General features: G+C 37.7%; 1 protein-coding gene across 1 annotated transcript; it reads right to left on the bottom strand.

The window, feature by feature from the left end:
• Nucleotides 1-3,850: 3,850 nt before the first annotated feature.
• Nucleotides 3,851-13,526, bottom strand: plpp5 (phospholipid phosphatase 5). The gene is made up of 8 exons (XM_028577642.1): nt 13,355-13,526; nt 12,080-12,219; nt 11,854-11,962; nt 11,078-11,168; nt 10,907-10,970; nt 10,693-10,817; nt 9,248-9,418; nt 3,851-7,470 (listed from the first exon to the last, which is right to left on the bottom strand). Exons 2-8 carry the CDS (start codon nt 12,148-12,150, stop codon nt 7,301-7,303), a joined length of 801 nt encoding a protein of 266 aa, XP_028433443.1. The 5' UTR covers nt 12,151-12,219; nt 13,355-13,526; the 3' UTR covers nt 3,851-7,300.
• Between the last annotated feature and the right edge of the window lie 2,595 nt (nt 13,527-16,121).

Below are 16,121 nucleotides of genomic sequence, written 5' to 3'. Positions count from 1 at the left end.
TTATACTTATTATAGTATACTAAATATATACTTATTAAAGTATATATATACTAGAGCTACTGCACTACGAAGGCAAATATTATACTTTTTACTCATCACATTTATCTGACATCTTTAGTTACTAGTTCTACTTTGCATATATTATTAATACAAAATATAAATCAACTAATATATTATGAAATATTGTTATAGGTTAAGCTGCACAGCAGTAGCCTATATAAAGTAATGAAAATTAGCCCCACCTTTACCGGCTGCAAAATGAAAGCGATGACCACAATGCATCATTAATTATAATCCAATAATATGATTATGTGTGATTCTGAAATGGTCCATTCTGCATAATGAGTACTTTAACTTTTCGTACTTTAAGTATATTTTGATGCTAATACTTTTGCACTTTTACTTAAGGAATGTTTTGAATGCAGGATTTTAACTTGTAACGAGTATTTTTTTTAACACTGTACAGTATTGGTATTTTTTACTAACCTTAACCTTTCTTCCACCACTGCCTAATCCTGATTAAATTGGGAGGGCTGAAGGAACACCATTTTAGAAATGCTCAGGTCATGAGTCCAAATTCCCCAATGCAACCCCACCCTACTAAGAAATGACCCCCCATTAAAATGTTAAAACTATTAGCTACTGCTTATACACAATTCAATTCAATTCAATTTTATTTATAGTATCAAATCATAACATAGGTTATCTCGAGACACTTTACAGATAGAGTAGGTCTAGACCACACTCTATAATTTACAAAGCCCCAACAATTCCAACAATTACAGTAATTCCCTCAAGAGCAAGCAGCGCGACAGTGGCGAGGAAAAACTCTCTCTTGGGAAGAAACCTCGGACAGACCCAGGCTCTTGGTAGGCGGTGTCTGACGGGCCGGTTGGGGGTGTGATGAACAGTGGCAATAATAGTCACATTAATAATGGAAGGGTGACTGGATGTAGCAGGAAGCTGCAGGGCTCAGCAGGAAGCAGCATGACATTGTAGGGCACCGCTGAGCTCAGCAGGGAGTGCAGCAGGACCACGGCGACAGCTGGAACCAGGATCTTGGTGCCAACGTTCTCCAAGGAAATACGCTGGGGGAAAAAACATAAGGACTCCGGGGAGTAAACTCCCCAGAAACTAGGACTAGTAACAAGCATTTCTGGGACGGGATACACACAAATAGTGATAGTAATAGAAAGGGAGAGGAGAGAGCAGCTCAGTGTGTCAAAGGAAGGAAGGAAGTCCCCCGGCAGTCTAGAACTATAACAGCGTAACTATAACAGCGTAACTAAGAGAGACAGGTCATAAGGAGAGGTAGCTTTTTCGGGCTTAGAACTCTCCCCCTGCCGGATCGGGCTTGCCTGGCCTGCCTCCCTCTACTTTGTTATGTATTATTAATCTAACAATTATGAAGAGAAGCAGGTGGGCCAGTTAGGTGGACACTGCAACTCCTCACTCCCTAACTATAAGCTTTATCAAATAGAAGAGTTTTAAGTTCATTCTTGAAAGCAATTACAGTTTCTGCCCCCCGAACCCAGATTGGGAGCTGGTTCCACAGGAGAGGAGCCTGATAACTGAAGGCTTTGGCTCCCAGTCTACTTTTAGAGACTCTAGGTACCACCAGTAACTCTGCATTCTGGGAGCACAGTGCTCTAGTGGGACAATAGGGTATTATGAGCTTTTCTAGATATGATGGTGCTAGACCATTTAAAGCTTTGTAGGTCAAGAGAAGGATTTTAAACTCAATCCTGGATTCAACAGGAAGCCAGTGCAGAGAAGCTAATACGGGAGAAATATGATCTCTTTTCTTAGTTCTCGTCAGAACACGCGCTACAGCATTCTGGATCAGCTGGAGAGTCTTAAGGGACTTATTTGAGCAACCTGACAGTAAGGAATTACAATAGTCCAGCCTGGACGTAACAAATGCATGGACTAGTTTTTCAGCGTCGTTTTGAGACAGGATATTCCTAATTTTGGCAATGTTACGAAGATGAAAAAAGGCTGTTCTTGAGGTTTTATTTAGATTGGCATTAAAGGATATATCCTGATCAAAAATAACTCCTAGATTTCTGACAGTAGTGCTGGAGGCCAGGGCAATACCATCCAGAGTAGCTATGTCTTTAGATAATGAGGTTCTGAGGTGTTTAGGTCCCAGTACAATAACTTAAGTTTTGTTAGGGTTTAACATCAGAAAATTATAGGTCATCCAGGATTTTATATCTTTAATGCACGCTTGAAATTTAGCTAGCTGACAGGTTTCGTCTGGTTTGATTGACAAGTATAATTGGGTGTCATCCGCATAACAGTGAAAGTTAATTGAGTGTTTCCTAATAATATTGCCAAGAGGAAGCATATATAAGGAGAATAGAATTGGTCCAAGCACTGAGCCTTGAGGAACCCCATGGCTAACTTTAGCGTACTTGGAGGATTTATCATTAACATTAACAAATTGAGATCGATCAGAGAAATAGGACTTAAACCAGCTTAGAGCAATTCCTTTAATGCCAACCAAGTGTTCCAGTCTCTGTATCAGGATTGAATGGTCAATAGTGTCAAATGCAGCACTAAGATCTAGTAAAACAAGAATGGAGACAAGTCCTTTGTCTGCAGCAGTTAAAAGGTCGTCAGTAATTTTCACCAGTGCCGTCTCTGTGCTATGATGCTTTCTAAATCCTGATTGAAAGTCTTCAAATAAGCTGTTGCTATGTAGAAAATCACATAACTGATTAGCAACCACCTTCTCAAGGATCTTGGAGAGAAAGGGAAGGTTAGACATAGGTCTATAGTTTGCTAAGACCTCAGGATCGAGGCTGGGTTTTTTCAGAAGAGGTTTTATCACAGCTACTTTAAATGACTGCGGTACATAACCTGTTAATAAGGACATATTGATCATATCTAGTAATGAAGTGTTTACCACGGGTAACGCTTCTTTGAGTAATCTCGTTGGGATGGGGTCTAGGAGACAGGCAGATGGCTTAGCTGAGGATATCTTTAACATTAATTGTTGAAGGTCTAAAAGCAGTCTAAGTATATGTCGAGACTAGTCGTTATTTCTAGCGACTCTGCGTTTAAAGGTGAACCGTTAGAAGTTGAGGGCAAAAGGTGATGAATTTTATCTCTAATTGTTATAATTTTATCATTAAAGAAGCTCATGAAGTCATCACTACTCAAAGCTAGAGGAATAGATGGCTCAGTAAAGCTGTGGCTATCTGTCAGCCTGGCTACAGTGCTGAAAAGAAACCTTGGGTTGTTCTTGTTTTCTTCTATTAGTGATGAGTAATAGTCTAATCTGGCCTTTCTTAGGGCCTTCCTATAGGTTTTGAGACAACTAAGAGAAAATATATCGTTGCTGCAATTGTACAGTTACTTTACTGTACTGTGACCAGGGCCAAACAGCATTCAAACCATTTTTATGGACATCACATTTATACAAAATACTGTTAAATGAATGAAGAACATTTTAGACACTGATTTCTTAAGAAGGAACACATGAGATGTTCCTTCAATTCTCCTAATTCCAAAATGTTTGCAACAGAGTTAATCTTTTAAACTATGGTTTAACAATCCTTCTTGTTAAAATGTAAACTCAAGGACTTCTCCATATTAAAACAATAAGAAGTACACCGAAATAGCAGCTTTAAAACCGGAAATACATTTGAAAATGTGGCTTTTCTGCACACCTTTATTGCTAAGATATAAGCTGCTTCATAATTTGACTAATACATTTTTAATTTACTCTTTTTTGTTGTTGTATCCTGTTATCCTAACCACTTTTCAACATGTCCTTGTTATACATTTCATAGTGTCTAAATAGGTGCCTGTATTCATCACACATTTCTGACTCAAAAGAAAATAAGCAAAGGACAGTGTGTATTGCAAGATTATTTAGAAACCAAAAGAGTTGTTAAAAGCATCACAACATGTACAATCAGGATATCAGCAAAAGTGGCTGCTATACAAGCCAAGGCAAATTATGATAAGCATGACATAAATAAAGCAAACAGGCAAGTTTTAGTATCGTCCCTTGTAATGACAGAAGATCTGAAAGAAACCAGACACAATCCACAACCTGATACAGTATTCATGTACATAAATTAATAGAAACAGATGAAAATGGATTGGATTGGAGACTGATGGGATTTGGAAGGAAGTAATGAAGTAAATATGTTGCTATTTAGCTGTGAAACATGCAGGATTTTATCAAAATGCAGCAAAGTCGAATACATTTTTTTTGTCTAAAGATGCCCCAGAAAGCCACGTGCCCACAAATATGATTCCTATTTCCATGAAATAACATGATCACATTTAAAGGTAAACAAACAAATATTCAAAATTCAAGTAAATTCCTACATGCCCCAAAATTAAATACACTTAGACCTATACGTCATATCATAATACCTGTAAGATTGACCAAGTAACGTAAGATATTATTTGTGTCTAAGTTTTGTAAAAAGTTAAGTTTTTTCTCCTCTTAGCTACTCTCTCACCCAGACAGTTTCACATTTGACTCCATCAACAATAACATTTATGGAAAGAAAGATTTTTTTTTTCTGAGGTAAAGAAAGGCAGCATGCCACATTTAAACATCATGTAGTATATTCACAACGGACTCCTATACACTTAAAAAAATAAAATAAAATAAGATTCAGAACAAAGTTGTGTACGTGACAGGGAGGACATGCAGTATATAATTAATTATTTAACTAAGAGTAACAAATTAATGTAGTAAACAAAGGCACAAATTCATCTGTTTTTCTCTGCCAAGTTTGGTCTGAAACCACTGTGATCCAGCTGCTTGATTCACAGCGACGTGTGTGCTTTGACCCCGCAAAACTTTGGCTGATTGCACACAATCATGTTTTCAACCTTTCCAATTGAAAACCAATCTTACAAACCCAACGGAAAGATAAAACAGAAAAAAAAAAGATTTAACAAAAATCACATTTAACAAAAAAAGTTGTTAAATCATAACTGAATCACAGACTTTAGCGTTTGCTAAGTGTTAAAGTTGATGAAAAACTTCCAGAAAACAAAAACCTTTACATGCCAATAAAACAATTAACAGGATAGAAAACCTCACCAAAAGGAGCACTGGGAGGCTAGCACCATCACCTGAAGAGGTTACAATCTGACCGCACTCAGGTTCATCAGAAAGATCTGGTGTCACTGTCACTCCAACAACTAACCCCTGTACACTTCTGGTGAACATTCACACTTCAGAATTGTTGGCAGAGGAGCCAGAAGAGTTACGAGAACCAGACCTACAGTCAGCCTGAGACCACTCGTGTAGGAAAACCTTCTGTTACAGTCATATTAACTATATTAACAGATGTGCTGTCTTAGTTAGAGCAAAGTTGTGATTATCATTTGTGTTTGTCACAAAGAAAGTACAGCAAGCACTGCAAAAACTGTGAGAAGAGATGAGTGGAGCTGCTACATCAGTGCGTTATACTAAGGACTGGGCATATGAACCCTTTCCAGATGTTAATCAAACAATCTGTGAATGGAAACATTCTAAATATAATATAGGAAGACAGAAAGATTTAAAGCACTCAGAAACAGTGGAGCAATGTGGAGATAGATTGAAGATATACAGCTGACCAAGTGGTTTTGATTAACCTGCTTTATGCATAAAGGTGCTTTCAGAGCAGGGTGGGCCATATGTACTGTGGGACGATAGCAATTTTGTCAAATGTTAAAGATTTTTATCATAAAGTCTGGTGATATTCTGTACTTTTTTGTTTTTAAACAAATCAAAAACCAACAATGAATTGATCCTACTGAAAAGCATTGTGTGTAAACAAAGCCGGACATATCTTTTTCATTTGTGCCATAGACCTTCATTGTTGTCCCAAAGCAACATGGCCACTAAATGTGTATTAATCCACAGCTGAAACTAGTCCCCAACAAATGCACTATTTACTCCCGGATGAGTAATGTTTACTAAAAACTACAGCGCCCAGTTGGTTTAGGACATTTCTGAGCTTTTTCACAGATATTAAAGTATTGATATGATGGTGTAAAAAGACATATACTGATAGGAGTTTATCCGTATCACCCACCCCTACTTTTAGATACAAACAGCCCACATAAACACCTCTTACTACACCAGTTTGTGGTTGTCAAATCAAATACAATATGGTGCAGATGATCTAAACTCAAAAGGTCCACATGCTAATTATTTGGAACGGTCAGTGGTTGTGTACGGAGGAAAGATTTTAACCCGTGTATTGGTTCAAGGATCTCCTTATGGTGTTCTTTCAGTCTGCTGTTGTTTCACTTTCAGTTCTCGTGATTACACCTGAACCAGCTCCTTTTGCAGAACACTTCAAGATGCAGTTGAAAGCTCTCAATCATTAATAAAAGGACCCTTTTGAGCTTGAGCTAAAAAATTATGATTATTTTAGTTATCTAACATCTTAAGTATTCTTTTATATTAATTGATTAGTCAATGATTTAGTCTGATAAATGTCAAAACTTCAAACTGCTTGTTTTGTCTTACCAATATTTATACATTAAATTCACAATGACAAAAAAGCAGCAAATCTTAACATTTAAGAAGCTGCAAAAACCCAAAGCTTTAACAACCAAAAAAATTGTCAATTATCAAAAGTGTTAACTTAACCACATAATCGTTTCGGCATAAGGTTGAGCACTGATTCTCTTTACCATATATTGTTTTCCCAAAAGTCAAGAATGAACATCCGTGCACGCACAAACCTCAACCCTGCTTGTTGAAAAAGTTGCAAGTTTACAAAACAATCCCCAAAAAGTGTTCCAACATGACAAACTGCCTCACAGCAGCTGAGCCGGTGGTTGATGGGCAGTGGACTATTAGTGCAGTGCTTGTGTAGTTGACCTGCTCAGCTGTTGTGCGTATTTAAAGTGATGTAATCTATAGGCACAATACACAGCGTGTTAAGGGCTGGGCCTTATGGAAAATAATAGAAGTCATTGTATCCACCAGGCCCTTCAATGTTGATAACTTTTATATGTAATGATGTCGGTTTAGATTTGGAAACTCACACTTCAAGTTGTTCATGTAGTTGTTAAACTGGAGTTGTTATTTACAGCAACTCTCAAGTGTTTCAGAAACCATTCAGAAGAAATGTGGCATTAGTCTTTTTTAGTTTAGAAAATACACCATGTGTCACCATACAAAAAGAAATCCACAATACAGTTACAATGATTGACGATAAACAATAAATATTGACTGCCCAGCCCTACGGGTGTGAAAATTGGAATTAGAAGGATTACCATGTAACCCAGTATGAACGACACCAGTAACAGAGCAGATAGCAGTCTACAGGGGCAGGATGTAGTTGGAGTTGGCCAGTTTGCGCTCCTGTGCGGCGGGAACAGTCTCTCTGTGACGCAGAGGTCTGTGGCACTCAGCGTCCTGAAGAGGAGGGTAGTGTTGTCTGTAACACAACCAGGCAAAGGAGAGGCCCAGAAGAGAACCCACCAATACATCTACATGGAGGAAAGAGAAACACACACACACACACACACACACACACACACACACACACACACACACACACACACACACACACACACACACACACACACACACACACACACACACACACACACACACACACACACACACACACACACACACACACACACACACACACACACACACAGAGTTTGATTCCACAGCTTCATATGAATGCTTTAATTTAATTCTTATTCAACATGTTGGGAGAATATTAACCCTAAGAGAGATGTGTTTTAGGTTATGATATTGCATTAACTTAAAACTTAAAAAAGCTTAAAGTTATTCGTTATTAATTTATCGTTATATGCACAACAATGACAGAAAATCTGTCCTTGGCAATGAAAATCTTAGATCTTAGGCTGCCTCCAACAATGCTCATTAAATATGTATAAAAACCTAAAATATAGATTGACATATTGGTGTATATATTTAGGTTGGAAAAACTGACATTTTCCCAGAGGACCAAGGGGAACAACTTCCTCAAAAAATGGGAGCATTTACTACAAACAATGAGCATGGCATCATATCTGGATCTAGACTTTACATCAGGACTCATGTTATGGTTTTAACCATTCAATAAATTACTTATACATTTAGTTTATAACATTTAATGAACAACACATTAAAAAAAACTAAAAGCCAATGCAAGAGGAGGCTGGGGAGGTGGTGGGAGTTACATTTCTGAGTAGCAGCGAGGACGCAGAGCTCAGTGTTGTTGTATGCAGACTGAATGAGCACCAAATGTTTATACGGGCTGCCTAACGTGAGAGATCGCTCGTGGGCATACATGATTGGAGACCGTATGGAAGACGAGACTATAAAAAGGACTACCATGCCTGAACTACAGCAAGGATCCAGAAATCTAAGAACAATGTGGACATTAAAACAGTAGAATACAGACAAAGCATTAAAACCCCACTTGGTCCTCAAGCTTTGTTCATGTAAGTTTTAGGCTCCTCGTGTAAAATAGCCATGATCAAATTTGCTGTTTTTTGGATTTTATACCTTCTTGGTAAAGCTAATGTTTTTACAGATATTCAAAATTTGCTTACAACAAAGTGTTAATACAATACGAGCCTTGCAAATTAGCTTAGGCTATAAATGCTGTGATGTATGGCATAGGTTTATGCCACGTACTTCACAGAAAAGGTATAACTGCTTGAAGTGCAAGTCTTTTTTACGCTGAAATTTCTTAAAATAAATAAAAATGTATCAAATTTCAAGAGTTATCCCATCTGGAATGAATTTCGAGTATCATACTCAAAGAATTTAATTAAATAAATCAGAAAATGTAACTGCATAAAATATCCACCGTTTTAGTAGATTGATAGGAGTTGCTACAAAATTATTTCTGACGTTAATGTAAAACAATATAATAATAAAAAATCTCAATCTACCCTAACCCTAACCCAATTTTTGAATGCCACAAAATTAACAGGTTTGTAACAGAGTTGTTTCCCCAGTTGAAAAAAAACAAAACAAGCCAATCAGAGTTTTGTAGGCAGAAATGTGAATATGGACGTCATCTTTCTGTGCCAGAAAGAAATTTGTGTGGGTGACATAATACTGCTGTACAGGTTGCTGTATGACGATTTAAGCAAATAAATCAACTCAAAATTGTCATATTTCTTCAATCAACATGAAAAACCTTAAAATGATCCCAGCAACAGCTACCAGTCAATAGTGTGGACATTTTTCACACATCCTCTTTCACTGTGTCCCTCTAAACCATCATCTGCTACTGACCTTGCCAGTGGTGTTTGTAGTCGCAGGTTCTGGAGAGGGCGATCACAGTCGCAATGAGTAAAGGTGTGAGAAAGGCACACAGCCGCCACGCTCTGCCTTGGCCTGCTGCACCGAAGCAGCGCAGCTTTCCTGCGATGTACAGCGCTGTGAAACCCAAACCTGCAAAGGCAACTGGGGCCGAGGAGAAAGGATGGAAAGGGTGATCAGAGCCAGAGAAAGTTTTATACAGGAACAGAGAGAACTCAAAGAAAAAGCAACAAAAAGAGAAGGGGCAAGGATTAGAGATGGGGAGTAATGTGTGATGCTATCTTTCTTATATGACAAAATAAAAGCCTGGAGGCTAAAACAAGCTTATAAATAGTTTTAAATTGTCAATTTCATTTTTAGTTAGTTTTTAGTGTGTGTGTTTTAGTTTATTTAGGTTTAGTTTTTATAGATTTAGTTTTGATTTGTTTCTGTTAGGACCAGAAATATGTAGCTACATTATATACATACAAAATAAATGGTTGGTGAACTGTGTAGTTAAATTTTTACCTTTTGCGCCACTTTAAGGCCTTTTTACAGTTGCGACAGCCGACCTATCGCGCGCCAATGCGACGTCAAAATGACGTCGATTTCACTGCCGCGGCAGGAATTTTTTCAGCGGTGCAAGACAAAGCGGAAACAGGAAGCATTGAAGAGTTCGAGGGCAACCGGATGCCAGGACTCTCAGAGTGACTGCAAGTGTGTCTTGTAAACTTACTGGGTTAAGATGAGTTATTTTATGGTGAACGAAAGGCTTGATCCGACGAAGTAGGTCATCGAATCAAAACGAAACATTGACGTCGAGGCTGCTGCCAATTCTGCCGTTGTTTACCTTTTTCTTCTTCTTCTAGTCCGTAGAAATAACAGTCGGTAGCCTTTCCTCATTAGCGACACCTCTGTTCAGGAGAAGACTGCAGCTTGTTTCGCGACCACCACGCACGAGTATAAATAGTTACGGTGCTCCCATGACGTCACATTTGTACACGTCAGGTCGGCTGCGGCGAGTATACCTGACGCCTTAGTGCCTAATGTGAAGCAACTGCGGAACAGCGCCATCTCCTGGAATGTCAAGTCTGTTCAATTTCTGTGGTTCAATGTCACAAGAGTTAACGGGAAAATGCACCCTGTCTCCTTTCAGTAGAAATATATTATAGCTAGAAAACTAAAACTAAAATGATTTACATTCATTTTTATTTTAGTTAGTAGTTTTTGAACCTGGTAATATGCTATAGTTCCAGTTTAGATTTAGTTTTTATTTAGCTTTAGTTCACTGAAAATATTTTTCACTGCTTGTTTTTTTTCATTTTAGTTGACTATAATAACCCTGGGCTAAAATACACTTACATACATCTATTGTCCCACTTTGTGCATTTGAAAATGTACCAGCTACTGATGAATAATCAACCATAAAAGGCCCTTACAGGAAGAATGCCCGCTGGGAAAGCTCTTCCTGCCCTCCATGACTACATCTGGGTCACCGCTGCAGCGCAACTCCAGGTTCATCTGACCGTCTGGGAAACAGCGATAGAAGAAGTCTGGTCGTGGCCTGGGGCAGGGGACAAACACAGAGAAGACGGATTTAGGCTTTTATACTGGGTTTCATTATCATTTGCTATGTTTGTGTACAATGTTTACCTGCCAACAACAAGTTTGATGACGTTGGTGAAAACTCCGTTCAGCACCAGAGTCAAAGTCACAGCTGGATGACAGAGAGAAACAGAACGGAGTCGTTATAAAAAGGCAAAAAACTAGTTGACATTTTTGTTTTAATATGAAAAACCAGGTGTCTGCGTGCAGCTTTCTTACCCAGCGAGGCTTCTTTTAGATCGCCTCGTTCCGACTTCATCAGGAAGGTGAAAACCAGGATTACAATCAGCGGGGTGAAAACTGCTATACTCTGATGGAGATATAGAGAGAGGAGAGTAATACAACTCTAATCCACTTCAATCCATATGCATGTCTGTAAGCAAGTGTATACATTAATAACTCAATTTAACTACAAATTCTACAAATATTAAAAATGTTGGGAAGCACGCACTAGTTCTTTTATTTATAAGTTTCTATTTATTTCACTACAGAAAGAAATTTAACCTGCAGAGGCTTGTATGAGTAAAATGAAATCTATGGAAATACTGCATTTATGTCCACCATCTCTGCCATAGTGATGTCCTTGCTGAGGAGTACTGCATTTAAAAATAAAATCTGCAGTGCTTTATCACACAATGAAACTGAAGTTTTTGACACAAATAAAATACATGATATTCACTGTGGTAATTACCTCATCTGAAGTCTAACCCTGCAAATTGATTTTCAAACTGTAATGAGACCAGTGGTTGTGTGGAAGGTAGGGAATTAATCTAAGAACATATGATTTGCTTTAGAGAATGTTGGTCAAAGTGATGTAAACTGGGATTATTGTGCTAAAAAGAAACATTGGTATGGTCCTTTAAACACAGTAAGAGGAGGGAAGTAAATTCAGATATACCGATTGTTGTCAGGGATGAGGTATGAGGGGAAAACACTGCACTAAGGGATTTATTATGTTCCACTTTAACTCAGGGGTGTGCAGCCATATTACTTACAAACATAAGAGAAGTGGGTACATGGTCTCTCTCCACACGATGGAATTTATACAACCACATTTCCTCTTGCTGGATCTCACGGTAGAAAGGAGGAAGCTGCTCCGTCACACTACACCAACACAAAAAGAGCGATGTTTGTTTTATCATCATTAAAAACAATGCCTGCCTTTTAAATAACAGAGCCATAAAACAATGATGAAAATTATTCAAAGTTGGATATACTTACAGGAACACGATCAACAGCGCCATCCGGATGGAAATTTCCGACAGAAAACCACGAAGCAGCCTCCTCTTCATTTTGGTTCTTGAGTGGACTTCAGTCAACAGCAAACATTGTCACTCCACTTTCATTTAACTTAACTGAGACTAGAAAAAAGAACGGAGTTTAAATTTATGCCATTAATTTGGGTGTTGAAAGAAAAAAAAAAAAGAGTGGTGAGCTCATATTTCATTAGAGAGATTGTGAGTGTGCAAGTGGAAAAACAGTAACTCTAATGACTATATACTTCAGTTACTGTAAATTAATTTAAAAGTACACATATCTGCTATATATAATCCTGATGGATTATCTGACGAAAATAATAAACTGGATTTGCTTTAAAAAGGTCCTCCATACACGCACACAGGTGTTTTCGGTAATTCTGCCTGAAAGACCTCTTTTTAGTACTGTGTGAGAAAGTACAGACTAAACTCATCTGACATCTTCCTGATACTGATGTTATTTTTGTTAGGATGGGATATTTCTATCACTTAACCTAACCTTACCTGTATCACCTAACTGATATTGGATTGTTCAGCACAAGAACAGTATTGACTTATATATACACTGGTACTGATATACTGTATCTATGAACAGTTAATATTAGTTGTAGCTTCCCCCCCCCTCAAACAAACTGAATTTGAACATTTGTACAGATGTCAGCGTAAAGAGGAGAAAAGAACTTTGTGGATTTAAGAAATACATCAGTGCATCCCTAGGTTTCAAATCACAGTCAAGTGTAATACCACATACAATTTCACAATGAGCTTTACAGTCCCACATCAGCAGTGATTATTCACCTAATTAAAAAAAATGGAAATATAAATATTCTGCTTTATACCAAGTATCTCCACCACTTTTACTCTGATCTGGTGAAATGCTGGTAAAGATAATGCTGAGTATCTTTAAGCTTTTACTCCTCCTTTAAGCCCCTGCCCTGTCTAAAACCTGATATAAAAGGCCAACATGGTGCACCTGTGCCCTCCTCTTCTAGGTGATGCACACATTTAAAAGCTGTTATTTAATTGCATATAACATCAAGCCTGTTTTTATAATAACAATACTAAATGCACAGTTTCTGCCAATATACAGAACAAGACAAACAAGCTAACATTAAGTGCCTGTGTTGTAGAAACCAGATGTTAGCAGCCTAAGCTAAGCTAGCTAGCAACATCTGTCAAACAAGACATCTCTGGCCCATTTCCGCATTGTCAAACAGGGAATCCCATCTCCGTTACTAACCTTCAACAAGGTGTTATTTTATCTCTTCATCCTCATATTAACGTGTGTAGTTAACATGAATTAAGCCTCAACATCCTCTGCTTCTGCCGACGGAGTAAGTCGCACATTTGAGAAGAGACAAGGAAGGGTGCCACGGAGGAGATGAGCGCTGTGTTAAGCTTGCGGCTACATATGAGCTACTTCTGGTTAAGGATTTCCAAAATAAAGGTATGTAGTTAAATGTACAAATTAATTTGTGAGAATGTCAACTAGCGCTTGCTCTTGAGATTTCGACTGCACCACAGTTATATTCGTATTCTATCAAGCAGAAGCCGTAATCAAATTCAGTTATATATTTTTCTATAAGTCCATATTAACATTGCCTAAAAAAAGTAAGAGGCTTATTACACTACCTTGAACGAATCGTGATTCAATTATTTAATCGTGCGGCTCTTCTAGACTTTATCGGACCACCTCACAATGGAATTCCCTGGTATCTTAAATTATTATTGATGGCTGTAAACTGTGTGACAATGCCAAAAATGGCAAGGCAGAAGGGAAGGCTCCATTATGTTCATGCGGTGTTTAATACTTATATAAATGTATTTATAGATGACAAGTAAGTGTACAATAGATTGTGTATGCTAAATCCATCTTTAAGTCATTCAAACAGCACAAGCATCAGTCAGAATTAATTTGATGGAGATAGTTTCTTAAAAAACAAAAAAAAGAAAACACTTACTAAGTGCTATTGATAAATCTATAACCCCGATTATTGGGGAAAGTTGACTTATATCAATAAAATAAAAATTATTTTTTTTTGGCCAAATGTACAATGTAGCCTACACAGGAAATTGACTTGGTGGTACAGTGCAGTAAAACAAGAAAATTAAAAGTTGAAAGGTTAAGTTAAGAATAGTTAAGAATGATTAAAAAATAAAGGACTACTTTAGGATACTGTTTGGCATTGTATGCATGTTAAAAATAATAACTATGCTGCATAATGCTACATTTGCACATATTGCACAGTCCTGGCAATATATTGCAAATATTGCACATATTGCACAACCCATAGGGGCTGTACTGTAACCATACTGCTAATTAACTTTTGGTAGAATCATATGATATTTTACATCATCATTATTTATGACATGCACTACATACACATATATTTGCACAATGCATGTAAAGTATTGTAGGCTATATATGTGCATAGTACATCTTTTTTTGTAATTTAATTTCTCTAATTTATCATTCAATTTAATGTATTATATATTTTTATTAGTTCATTGTTACAATCTGTTCTTGACCTGCTATGACATGTGAATTTCTACCCAGGGGATTATAAAGGCTTATCTTAGTTTATCTGTTGTCTAAATGAATAAATCCGATGAAGTCATTATACTACAACAAAAACAACAACAACAAAAAATGGGGAAAATAATTTAGTTTCATGTAATTGATGAAAGTGGAACACAGCCTACATGTACGTATAAGTTTGTCAATTTTACATGTGATTTATCAGGCCCAATAGCCGAACATTTGCGTATTAATCAATCAATCAACATTTATTTATATAGCACTTTACAGCAACCAGCAGGTATCCTAAGTGCTTTACATCAGGAACCAAGAATAACACAACATATCATACAACAAAAAGAATGAAACAGAAAACTGTAAACAGTAAAATCAGAAAAGGTTACATAGAAACAGGAAGAGGAGAGTGAAATTGTCATAACCACTACTACGTATTAAAAGCCATTCTAAACAAATAGGTTTTGAGTTTGGACCTAAAAAGAGCTACATCTGTAATAGTGCGAATATCAGGGGGTTCTAGAGTCTTTTGGCAGCAACTGCAAAAGCCTGATCACCCCAACGTTTATACCTTGACCTTGGGACTTCTAAAACCAGTTGATTTGAAGACCGCAATGACCGGTTGTACTCAACCAGCGTTAAAATCTCGGACAAATACTCCGGGGCCAGGCCATTTAAGGCCTTGAAAACAAACAATAAAATCTTAAAATCAATTCTAAAATGCAAGTTTAGTGCAACACTGTCATTCGGTTTCATAGGCAAATACATTTGCAAATCATCTGAAATGAAATGACAGGTTGTGCTTTCCTATAATAGCCCCTAAAGGCAACATATATAAGGAAAACAGGATGGGGCCAAGAATTGAACCCTGATGTACCCCACAAGAGAGAGGAGCAGCTGATGAGGAGAGGTCACAAATCATGACAGAGAAACCAATGATCAAGGCGAGAGAGGAGGACTGCATGGTCCACTGTATCAAAAGCCGCTGTGAGGTCCAAAAGCACTAAAACAGCAGGCTTCCCGGCATCTACAGACAAGGCTATATCATTGTGTACTCTCAACAGTGCAGACTCAGTGCTGTGACGTGATCTGAAACCAGATTGAAATTTTTCAAACACAGAGTTTTGTTGCAAAAAGGCTTGTAACTGTATGAAAACAACTTTTTCCAAAACTTTTGAAAGAAAAGGCAGATGAGAGACTGGTCTAAAATTGGACAACACTGTGGGGTCAAGATGAGGCTTCTTAAGTAGGGGCCTGACCACAGCATGTTTAAAGGCAGCTGGGACAGAACCTAAACTAAGTGCTATTAAAAACCTTCTTCACCATCCTGGCGGGAACAATGTCTAAGGGACAGTTGGTAGGTTTCATGTGTTGCACTATGTAAGCAACGTCAAAGAAACTGGCTTATATTCCTCAAACACAGCAGAGTGCACAGGAGCAGCAGGTATAAACACATTAAAATTAACACTGGCAT

Source organism: Perca flavescens, chromosome 5 (genome assembly GCF_004354835.1).
Source record: "Perca flavescens isolate YP-PL-M2 chromosome 5, PFLA_1.0, whole genome shotgun sequence".
Lineage (NCBI taxonomy): Eukaryota > Metazoa > Chordata > Actinopteri > Perciformes > Percidae > Perca > Perca flavescens.
Note: the sequence above shows the minus strand (reverse complement) of the source record. Positions and strands in the feature narration are given on the sequence as shown.